Source organism: Rhipicephalus sanguineus, chromosome 3 (genome assembly GCF_013339695.2).
Source record: "Rhipicephalus sanguineus isolate Rsan-2018 chromosome 3, BIME_Rsan_1.4, whole genome shotgun sequence".
NCBI lineage: Eukaryota > Metazoa > Arthropoda > Arachnida > Ixodida > Ixodidae > Rhipicephalus > Rhipicephalus sanguineus.
Window position 1 is genome coordinate 211,434,966 of NC_051178.1, and position 12,016 is coordinate 211,446,981.

At 49.0% G+C, this 12,016-nt stretch overlaps 1 protein-coding gene across 1 annotated transcript in view; it reads left to right on the forward strand.

The window, feature by feature from the left end:
* Positions 1 to 12,016, forward strand: part of LOC119388236 (glycylpeptide N-tetradecanoyltransferase 2) — a 67,860-nt gene that overhangs the window by 14,439 nt on the left and 41,405 nt on the right. Inside the window, exons 5-6 of the mRNA XM_037655898.2 lie at positions 4,055 to 4,146; positions 7,145 to 7,261. Of these exons, the coding sequence (XP_037511826.1) occupies positions 4,055 to 4,146; positions 7,145 to 7,261 (209 nt within the window). The remainder of the gene's footprint in view (positions 1 to 4,054; positions 4,147 to 7,144; positions 7,262 to 12,016) is intronic.

Consider the following 12,016-nt stretch of genomic DNA (forward strand, 5'->3'; position numbering starts at 1 on the left):
TAGGAAAAAGGGACGAAGGCTCCCATGCGGGCACATTTGAAAGAAGTATTGGGCGTGCAGCTGCTACGATGGGCGATTATATGCGCTGCACACAGGCACCCGCAGCGGCCTGCGACCCATGCATCTAGCTTCATGAAAATATTAAGGGTTTGTGCTTGTGCTACTCCATTCCATCTGATACAGATGTTACTTCAGTACATCTTGAAGGTGAAAACTTTAGTGCTAATAGGACGGAACACGCGCACTGCGCCAGGGCTCGTCTCATCTCTTTGTAATTCGTCCTCGTTTGTGCTGAAGTTCTTACCTGCGAAGTTATGCATCAACTAGGCCTATTAACGTGAGTGTTTGAACGGGTTGGTAATTCATCTAGAACATCATCTTGATGGCTTTCACCTTCCACTCGTCTCAGGCAAATGCATAAGGGACCCTGAGTTTTAGGGGCGAAGCTCCTTACGCCGTGGGTCAGTCCCTCCTCCATCGTGGCCACCTCGCCTAGTTCGTGAAGTGATCACTAGATGGCGTTGGTGGCGCTCGCTCCATAGAGATATATGGTAAATGCTAGTGTGACGAGATATCACTAGATGGCGCTAGCGCAGCATAGTTGACGAATTAAAATACAAGATGACGCTGCAGCGCTCGCTCCATTCAGATGTATGGGAGCGCATAGTGTGATGAGCGATCACTAGATCATTGGATGGAGGCGATCGTTCAAGATGTTTCAATGCAGTGCGATGGGAGACTGCTAGGGGTGAGAGCTATAAAATGCGCTCGCTCTTGGCGCGCTTCCTCTTTCGCTTGGAGTCGCTGCGCCATATGGAAGACAAGGCGGCGGAGCGGAGGGCACGAAAAGCGGCTGCAGTGCGCGCTTGCAGACCGAACCCGGAGATGAGAGCCAGCGAAGCCGAAGCTGCACGGAGGCGCCGAGAAATGGATCCCAACGTTCGAGCCCGCGAAGCAGAATATGCATGGCGCCGCCGCACACAGTTCTTATATGACCTCACACACTGGTTATATAACCTCACACGCTGAGCTTAGTCGCTGCGGCCAAGCGGCACTACCACTATGCTCAGTATATTCTAGGCCCCGCCACGGTGGTCTAGTAGTTATGGCGCTCGACTGCTGACCCGAAAGTCGCGGGATTGAATCCCGGCCGCGGCGGCTGCATTTTCGATGGAGGCGAAAATGTTTGAGGCCCGTGTACTTAGCTTTAGGTGCACGTTAAAGAACCCCAGGTGGTCGAAATTTCCGGAGTCCTCCACTACGGCATCTCTCATAATCATATCGTGGTTTTGGGACGTTAAACCCCAGATATTATTATATTATTATTAGTATATTCTAGGGACCGTACTACCGCACTACCACACGCCCGACATACCTGTGCTCGGCCGTGCCAGAGAACATCTGGCCACGCTCGCAAGGCGCGTGTCTGTTGCTAGGCGACGGCCACGCATGTGCAAAGTAAACCCATGTGGAACTGCGAAAAACCTCTCCCCTTTAGTATAGTGCCTAGAATAAACTTACCAGTGTGCCGACCGCCAAGCTTTTCCAATGGGAGACGCTGGCACCGACGGTGATACCTTCCGCCGGATGCCACCAGACGGCGACACTCTTAGGGACCATGCTAGGACCATGCTAACCGAGCGGCGCATCAAGCCAAGCGCGCGCGTTGCACGCACGTCGCTCAGTTGCGCTTCGGATGCCCATTCGTAAGCGCAGTCGGTTGTGATCACGGAGTTAAGAAATATTTCGTTGCAGTAAATTTGCGGGGCGTCGCTTTCAAGCCAGTGGCTTATGGTGTCTCCGTATGTCATTGCTAGGTTTCTTTTCTGTGCGCACGCTTCGCACTTGTTTCTGTTCACAGAACTGCGATGTGGTCACAGAAAACGAGGCGTAAAGACAGCACCTGTTTTGTCCCATATTGTACGCGTGGCTACCGCTCAAACAACGAGCGGGTCTCATTATTCAGCGCTCCTGTGGACAGAGAAATTTAAGTTTAGCAGAGTGGGAAAATAATATAAAGAGCACAAATCGAAGACTAACTCCGGCGGCTGTCGTTTGTGAGAACCACTTCAATAATTGCTCCACTGAGCGTCGTTAGATGATTACATAGATAATTAGTAAAATATGTGTCGTTAGGTATTAAATAGATAATTAGTAAAATATGTGTCGTTAGCTGATTAAATAGATAATTAGTAAAATATGTGTCCTTAGGTAAATAAACAGATCATTAGTAAATGTATGGTAATTAGCTACAGATTGCCGTGAATTTAGCATTTGTGGTCATGTGTCGCATATAATAGTATATATTTTTCAAAGAAACAGCCGGTATCACGCAGCGTATTAATGATAACTGTGCGTACGATCCCTTGTTAGTGCTACGAAATCACATTCCTTCGATTACGCTTTGCACCCCAACTAACGTTCCGCAGCGCAAAACTGGCTGGGACAGCCTGTCGGTGTCTCTCACAGGCGCGCTCGTCGGCTAGAGACGCCGCTTGGCATAGCATGGTCCCTACGGCTATCGCCGTCTGGTGGCCGCCGGTGGAAGGCATCATTCTCCGTGCCACCGCGACGCCCGTGGTCGGCACACTAGTAAGTATAGTCTAGGCACTATAGCTTTAGTGCGGTTCCAGTTTCGTTCGCGGAGACTTCGTTGAACCGCAAGAAATGACTGTCACAGCTTTGGAAGGGCCTTCTGATTTGAGTACTCAGTTGTTCACTTTCACTTCATTCTAAGTCTCGTTCTCCAGAAGTTCGTTGAAGCGGAAATACTGAATCAAACGCGTTCGTTTTGAAGAGAATTTTTTTGCATTACTTTCTATGGGCAGCTGACGGGGAATCAGAAAATGTTCGTTGTGGCGGAAATTGCGTTGTAGCGGGGTTCGACTGTATTCAATTGTTGATTGTTGTATAGTGTGTGAGGGGCCTCTGCTTGTATGCCAAGATTTCCTAACAGGTCACCAGCAGCTTGCATTTTGTCACTTCAGTTGCAGAAGTCTTGTTTGCACTGACAGTGCCTTTCGTGCAGCCATTCCAGTAAGTACAGTCACGGACGGATTTTTCGGACTTCATAAATGCACCATCAAGGTTCCCATAGCACTAATACATTTTCGCGACCTATTTTTTTCGGACGAAATCGCTCGCTTTGAGCCACACCGCTTGAGTTTGAAAGCCGCCATGTTGGATTTTTCGCTGGCTTGGTCAAGTTTGGCTTCCAGTGGTCAGTTGTGTTGCCTCCAAGATTTGGAGCGCGCACAGTCTTTCAGTTTCGGAGACCATGCCCACTTTTTCTTGGCTGGCAGAACGGGACGCAAGTTTTCTTTTTCAGTCAGCCATATCGTCATCGTTAATACGCTGGTAGGGTTTTTCTTGTGCGTTTGTTTTTCCGGTTGTCATTCCGCACGTGGTTGTGTTAATTGTGTGCCAAGTGTTCTTGTGCCGTCATGCACGTCACACGTTCTCTGCCGTCGCAGTTGCTCAGTGTTTATGGTGCTCGGCTACTGACCTGAAACACGCGGGTTCCATCGCGGCCGCAACGGTTGTGTTTTGATGGAGGCGAAATGCTGGAGGTTCACGTACTGTGCAATGTCAGTGCAGGTTAAAGAACCCCAGATCGCGTCATTAAAGCCCACCATCCAGACGAAACATTGCGTGCATCTGTTTGTGACAGGCATCAAATTTTGTTTGCTTGGTGCCATTTAGCCACCAACTGTCTCGCCCACAGCTGTCGGCGGCAGCGATTGCCAACGCCCTGACGACGTTACTGTAGCCCAAATGCAACCAAATCTGCTGATCCGCAAGCATAGCATGACGCAGGCTTTATTGGAGATTTATTTTGGTTGCTTAATCTAAACGAACTTAATTTTGATGTCCTATCATCTTTTTTGAACTGTTTGATTTTTCTGACTATTTTGCGGTCCCTGGTAGGTCCGAAAAATTGGCTGGCGACTGCATGCATGTAATTATGTTACTTAATTCGCGTTTTGCTCTGTAGCTCACCTGTTTCCTCCTTCAGTGAAGTCGCCATATTATTCTTTTTCTTTCTTCTCCTCAGCTCAAAGAACTGTATCAGCTACTGAACGAGAACTATGTAGAAGACGACGACAACATGTTCCGCTTTGACTATGCCCCTGAATTTCTCAAATGGTAAGCTACTGAATCTAGATGTTGACAGCTAAATATTTTCTCTTTTGGAGAGTGCACTTTATCAAAGAAACTGAAATACTTTTATTTATCTTGAGCTGCCTATGGGGTTTGGGCAATGAAATTATCTAGTTAACGTGGCCGTGTGGTGGCTAAGTTTTGAGGTGCATTGTTGCTTTGGCGCCTTCATATTTAGGTGTGGGATAGTATCAAGCAGAGCGGGCTAGGGGGTGTGCTTATACATTGTAGCACGATGTAATGCATGTTGTAACACGATGCCATGGAATTCTCAGTTCCCAAATTCTTGTAAGAGGTCTAAACGGGGTTTTTTTCTTGTTCCACTATGCCATGGTGTTGACTGCCACCATATCATCATTAAATGACCTTAGCGTAACTGTTCACAATTTCCAGTGACACTGCCTGGCCACCGCCCTTTGTGTGTATCTTGCATTCCTGTTATTACAGTGGTATGCAGCTAGGTGTTATATGCATTAATCATTGAGTTGTCAAGAAGCTCAGATCAATTAACAGATCTTGAGATTCTTCAGATAGATAGTGATTTGGGCTTGTTGGTGGAGGTATGGCTATGGACAAATGAGTGGAATGGCTTCTGCACGCTTTGTGTGCAAGTTGAAATCATTAAGTTAAATCTAGAGCTGTGCGAATAGCAAAATTTTGGGTGCGAAGCGAATTCGAATATTGAAGTGTGAGTGCGAATCGAATCGAATATTTTTTAAATATTTCTCGAATATTTCTAGAATGTTTCTCGAATACTTCAAAGTGAAATTGCAGAAAAAAAAGTTGGAGAGGATTGCTAAGTATATTCTTATGAGATAGCAACATGAAGGTGTTTCTTTTCGCTAGGTTGATGAAGCACTGGCGGGGTGGTGTTTCATAGTTGTCTTATCAAGAATGAGGCAATGTAGAGGTCGAATTGTATTTGTGTACATGATTTGGTGCAACCAGTGTGTTGCCGACAACACTTTCTTTACACGTGATAGGCAAAGATGCCATTTCCTCAGCCTCTCCTCCTCTTTCATCTTCTGTGGAAGCCCGACTGATGTGGCTGACAAGGGTGTGCTCCCTTCAAGTCCGGAGTTCCAAATCTGCCTCGTAGACGTCGATATATAACAGCATCTGAAATTTTTGATGCTAAAAAGCTCCGGCTTCCGATTTTTCGTACTTCCTGCCCAAATTTCAGATCCAAAACAGCTGGGATACAAAGGGTTAATTGAGCCCCCACCCCTGCCACATCTTTCATCTCCATGTTGGAACCAGCGTTTTCTTGAGTTAGTACATTTGCGACCGTAGCAGAGCTTGAAAGGCAGCTTTGCCGCAATACCAGGGTGTGATGAGGTGAAGCGTATTGAAAATCTAGGGACCACTTCCGATCGGACGTTGACTGTCTCTTGGCCAAGTTCGAGCGTAACGGAGCTTGAAAGGCAGCTTTGCCGCAATACGGGGGTGTGATGAGGTGAAGCATAGTGAAAATTAGGGACCACTTTCAATCGGACGTTGACTGTGTCTTGGCAAAGTTCGACCGTAACGGAGCTTGAAAGGCAGCTTTGCCGCTATACGAGAGTGTAATGAGGTAAAGCATATTGAAATATGAATTTCAGTCGGACGTTGACTGTATTTGTTTTTGGGAAGTTCGAATAGTTCAAATAGTAAAATTCTAGTGCGAATCGAATCGAATAGCAAACATTATTCGAAAAATATTCGAAATTTCGAATATTCGCACACCCCTAGTTAAAACCAAGAACAAAAGAATATGTTTAGGTAGCCCTAACATGTGTTCTTATTTCACATGTCCATGACTGCTTGTGCTGCATTTTGTTCGGAGGACAGCAGCAGTGCCAAGTGCTTTTCCTATCACTTTCTCATTTTTATCCTACTCGTCTCTGTTGCTCTGCTTCAAACAGAATTCACCTTGTGATTTTCGTATCTTGTAGCTAAAGTAGGAAAGGGATGTTGTTTTTGCAGAATGCTATGTTAGCTGTTACAGTCCAACAGTTGCAAATGATGCCTGGTCCATCCCCCGTTTTCTTTTCTGTTGCAACATTTGTTTTGTGGTTACCCTTACGGGCCATGGTATAAGCTGAGCCTGTTTACACTTTGTGCAAAGTGATGCTGTACTTGTTGAGCAGAATGCCTCAGTGTGAATTAGGTGCAGATGAAGAATACACACATGAACTGCACTGCTTCATACTGGTTCTTGGCTCTAAGACTGTTCTTATTATAAACTTGCAATGGCAATGTGCTAGAGGTTCATTGAGAAGAACTAAGAATGGCAGGCCCATCTGCATCAAGATACAAAGCAGAAATAGGCCTGCCAGTTTCAATTTGACAGCACGTGTTCTTACTGTGGTGCTTGATATCTGGTGGTGTTGTTATATGTTTCGTTTATGTGTAACTGCATTTCTTCTACATCTACACTCACTTCACGCTAAGGCTAACAATCCATCCACTCTGTGAAGCAGAATTCACAAGCCCATGGGAGTAGCCAAGAGCACTTGACCACCCTCCCGCCCCCTTGAAATTTTTGCAGTTTCTATTCCATATAAATGTATATATACAGGTGCACACACACATATGCATGCACGGCACCCACTTAGGGGTGTTGAACAAACCCCCGCTCCACCCCTAGAAATACAAAATCCTGGCTGCACCTCTGGTCATAAGTGTCGACTATGCCGGGCCAGTGTGGGGCTACAGCTTTATCGTCTGCACTTTCTGTTCATACTGTTTTTGGGTATTTCACAGTAGACAATAAGCCTTGTGCAAGTTTGCCAGCTGTAAGAGCATTCCCAACTTTTGAGCTGAGGAATGCTCTTATGTTTCTGCACGCACATTGGTAACAGATGTCCTAGTAAGACCCAGTCTGTGTGTTTTTCTCTTTAGGAAATGTGAGGAGACCTTCTTTTATTGCCTTGAACTCCTGTAACCACAATACCAGCTGTTTGAGCAAGCTCATATGGTGGTTTGTTTTTTGCATTTGTAGGGCCTTACAGCCCCCCGGCTGGACTGCTGATTGGCATTGTGGTGTGCGTGTTGTCAAGAGCAACAAGCTTGTGGGTTTCATCAGTGCTGTGCCAGCCACAATACGCATCTACAACCAGTGAGTGGTATCATGTGTACAGCTTGTGGGATCTGAGATCGTGTGTGTTCTTATTCTCGCCGGCTCTCAGAGCACACGGAAGACAGCAGACGCGGTCGGTTCAACGAACACATTCAAGTTTATTACACACTGCTTTTACATTCGGCGAGCTCGCCGGCCGAATCTTATTACAATCTAGTCACTCGCTAAAACAATTACACGCGGACAATGAATACTTGGATAACATAACACACATTCAACAACGTAACACATGAAATACACCATAACATACGACAAGCAATAACCGCGAATGCGGCGTGCGAGGACGCACGACTCACCGACGAGGGGCCCCGAGGGAAACGAGCCGCGGTATCGTCCCCCAGCGGGACCCACCGCGGGAAGCCGCCCGTCGACGCCAGCCGCCAAATCCCAAGAGACTTCCTTTTTCCCGCCCGGCGGCCGCGGCGGGCCCGCCCGCTTCTCTCCGGTGGCGCGGCCGTCGCTCACGCGCAAACCCCAACGCTCGCGAGCCCAGCGCCACTGCCGCCGACGGCCTATCCGCGAGGCGCGCGTGCGCCACTAGGCGCAGACAACTCCACAGGGGCCGACAGCACCCCCACATCCCCCCAACCTTAATTCAGCACATATCCCGAAAAAAAACTTGAAAACAAACATCCCCCCAACCTTAATTCAACACATATCCCGTAAAAAAGAACTTGGAAACAAACAGCTACACAAGCTCTACTAAAAACAACACTGTAGTGTCGAAGGTCGACACTAGGTGACTTTAGTTATGTTCAACTGTCATCAAGAGATGGCGCCACCTCTGACATATATAAATACGACTGTCACCGGAATAAAGGGGTTCTTGTGTGGCATGGGTTGAGTGTGTTCGTTGTCCTCAGTCGCGCCGTGTTGCCGACACTACAATCTGGCGACGAGGTTTTCGATCACACCGCGATGGCTTCCGCCGCGCTTTCGCCGCCGCCCCCCTTTCTCGCCGCCCCGGGCACTCCAGCCATACCATGGACCCGCTGGATACGCCTCTTCGAGAATTTTCTTCTCGCGTCTGGAGCGGCCGACCTGCCTGCGCCCCGCCGTCGAGCCCTGCTGTTGCACTGCCTGGGCCCGGAAGGACAACGTATCTTCGATGCGCTTCCACCGACGCCCACCGCACCCCAGCTACCGACGACTGAGCCGTTGGCCGCCGCCGCTACCTCAACCGGTGAAGTCAAAGACCGTGGCGTGCCCTCCAAGCAAGAAGCAGCAGCGACGAGTCTCCCAGACGTATACGACGCGGCCCGCGAGATTCTGGAACGACATTTCGCCGGCGCGCGCAACATTCGCCTAGAACGACATCACTTCCGAGAGCGCCGTCAGCTACATGGTGAGTCCATCCCCGACTTCGCCCTCGCGCTTCGTGAACTGGCAGCATTCTCAGATACCATCTTCAGATACCAACGCTGCCGATGTTCAGTACAGCAAAAATACGCAGGCTTGTGGTAATTGCGGCACACGTCACTGTGAACCGACGGCATGCCCCGCTCGCGGTAGAACCTGCTTCGCATGCGGCCGCCGTGGCCACTTTATGCGAGTGTGTCGTAGCTCACGCAGAGCACAAGGACAACGCCCGACTCACATCCAAGAAGTAGTTCCTGAACAAGATGCATCAGATGTCATTAGCCTACTGACTGTTCACGAAGACAAGCGCAAGGGCGTCTACATTGATGTCGTAGTCACGCCAGTCGCCTCGAGCTCAGAACCGCGCGTTGCTAAGTTCTTGGTCGACACGGGATCAGCTGTGTCAATTATACGGGAACAAGAATTTCGAAACATGTTTGAAGGGGTTCAGTTGACCAGCTCTGCCCTTACATTGTTGGACTTCCAACGCTGGAAGATCCCCGTACTGGGCCAGTTTAAAGCAAGCATCTCGGTTAAAAGGGAAACAGCCGTGATAGCCATTCATGTCACCCCCGGAGGAACTTCTCTTCTGGGTCTGGACGCGGTGCAAGCTTTAGGACTGCACATTGTGGGCGCGCAGCTACGCTGCCTGTGCACGGCTGCCGAAGCTTCAGAGACCATGAGTCAGAAAACAGCAACATCTGCGCATACGGGCGGCGCAGTTCCTGCAAGCCCGCCGAAGTTCGATATGCCACCTCTGTTATGGGCTAAGTTTTCACATTTGTTTTCACCGGGCCTTGGCCTGGCCAAAGGCGTCCAGCATCAGGTCAAAATGAAGCCGTCAGTCCCTCCAGTGGTGCAGAAGCTGAGACGCCTCCCACTTTCCCTGCGCAAGCCAGTTAGCGACCAGCTTCAGCGGCTCCTCTCCGATGATGTAATTGAAAGGGCTAACGCCTCTGAATGGATCTCTCCTATAGTTGTCGTCCGCAAGAAAGATGACAGCATCCGCCTATGCGTTGACCTCAGAGAGCCCAACAAAGCAATTGTAGTTGATAGCTTTCCCCTGCCTCATACGGAAGAGCTGCTGCACTCTCTTAATGGTGCACGTTACTTCTCAAAGCTCGACTTGGCCTCTGCATATTACCAAGTTACCCTTCATCCGGACAGCAGAGACCTTACGGCTTTCATTACGCATGACGGCCTTTTCCGGTTTAAAAGAGTGTGCTTCGGATTGGCGTCTGCTCCAGCCGCATTTCAGCAACTCATGACTGCAATCCTGCATGGTTGCAAGGGGGTCCTCTGCTACATAGACGATATCATCATCTTCGGCTGGACAGAGTCAGAGCATGTGAGAAACCTGGAGCAAGTTCTGCTGCGCATCTCCGAAGCTGGACTCAAACTCAATGATAAGTGCATCTTTAATGCATCAGAGCTATCATTTCTTGGCCATCATGTCAGCGCAGAAGGAATAGCACCCCTTCAAGCAAAAGTTGACGCAATTGTACATGCTTCCACCCCCACAGATGTAGGCATGCTGCGTTCATTTCTTGGTCTTGTGGAGTATTATGCCAAGTTTATTCCCAACCTTGCCGAAGAGGTAGAACCTATGCGTAGGCTACTTCGCAAGGACGTTAATTTTGAATGGGATCTTGCTGCTGAACAAAGCTTTACAAAGGTAAAGGAACTTCTTGCATCGAGAAGAGTTCTGCGAATGTTCGACCCAGCGCTCCCAGTTATTGTAGCCACAGACGCGTCTGCATATGGCCTGGGTGCAGTACTGCAACAAGTTGACGGTCCATCCATTCGAACCGTTGCATTCGCATCACGAACCTTAACAGAGACAGAACGGAAGTACTCGACAGGAGAACGCGAGGCCCTGGCCTGCCTATGGGCATGCGAGAAATGGCACATTTACCTCTGGGGACGATCATTCACTTTGGTAACAGATCACCAGGCCCTCGTATCCTTGCTGTCAACACAAAGCACAGGACAACGACCACTTCGCATTGCAAGGTGGACTGCTCGGTTGCTGCGTTACAACTTCGTTGTACAGTTCCGGCGTGGGGAACACAACAAAGTAGCAGACGCTTTGTCCCGGCTTCCTGTCCCAGGCACAGAAGACGGCCTTAAGATTGAAGAAGAAATAGTGTCCATCGTAACGTCTTCAGTCCATATCAATGATCTCCGTATTGCCACAGCCGAGGATTGCAAGCTCCAGCAGGTTGCACAATGCGTTCAGACTACATGGCCAACCAAGAAAACATTGTCACCGGAACTAAGACCTTACTATGATGTGCGAGAGGAACTGTCAGTAGTGGACGGCCTGTTGATGCGCTCAGAACGCGTTGTAGTTCCAGCCAAGCTCACAGCTACATTTGTTCAACTAGCTCATGAATCACACCCGGGAATAGTGAAGACAAAGCAACGTCTTCGCGAAAAGTACTGGTGGCCAGGTCTGGACAAGCAGGTTGAGAGTGCTATCCACAGCTGCGCAACCTGCCAAGCTGCAGACAAGAGTGTTAAGAGCTACCCCACTCCACTGCAGCCAGTAGCTCTTCCCGACCGGCCTTGGAGCAAGATAGCTATTGATGTTGTTGGGCCATTTGAGCGTACATCAGCTGACTGTCGTTTTGTCATCTCTGTAGTCGATTACTTCTCAAAGTGGCCGGAAATAGCTTTCTGTCGTGAAGCCTCCTCCCGTACAGTGCTTGACTTCCTCTTGTCGATATTTGCACGGGAAGGCTATCCGGTTGAACTCGTCTCGGATCACGGACCACAGTTTACATCTCAAGAATTCGAGTCCTTTCTTCAAGACAGAGGTATCAGGCACAGCTTTTCGGCTGTATATCACCCCCAAGCCAACGGACAGGTCGAAAGGTTTAACCGTGTCCTCAAATCATACATTCAGTTGGCAATACTGGAGCAGCGCCCAATAAGAAATGCTGTTACAGAGTACTTGGGAATCTACAGAGCCACTCCTCACAGTACCACTGGACTCTCTCCGGCAGTGCTTCTACATAGCCGGCACATGAGGACATCCTTGGACGTCATTGGCTATCCCACTGCAAACTTCTTCGCAGATCCCGCTCAGGAGATGTCCTCACTTCGGAAGAGGGTGAAAGAGCACCAGCTTAAAAGCAAGGATTATGTTGACCGACGGAGAGCTGCCCGAGTACCCAAGTTCCAAGTTGGAAAGTACGTGAGGGTCAAGAAGCCAGTCCCTGGTCCGAAAGGCACTCCCACTTTTGGACCACCTTTGAAAATTCTCAAGCGAATAGGACGCTGGTCCTTCTGCCTGGAAGATGGTCGCACGTGGAATGCCTCTCAATTGACTGCAGTTCCTAAGGAAGCCCTGCCGCACCATGCGCTAATATG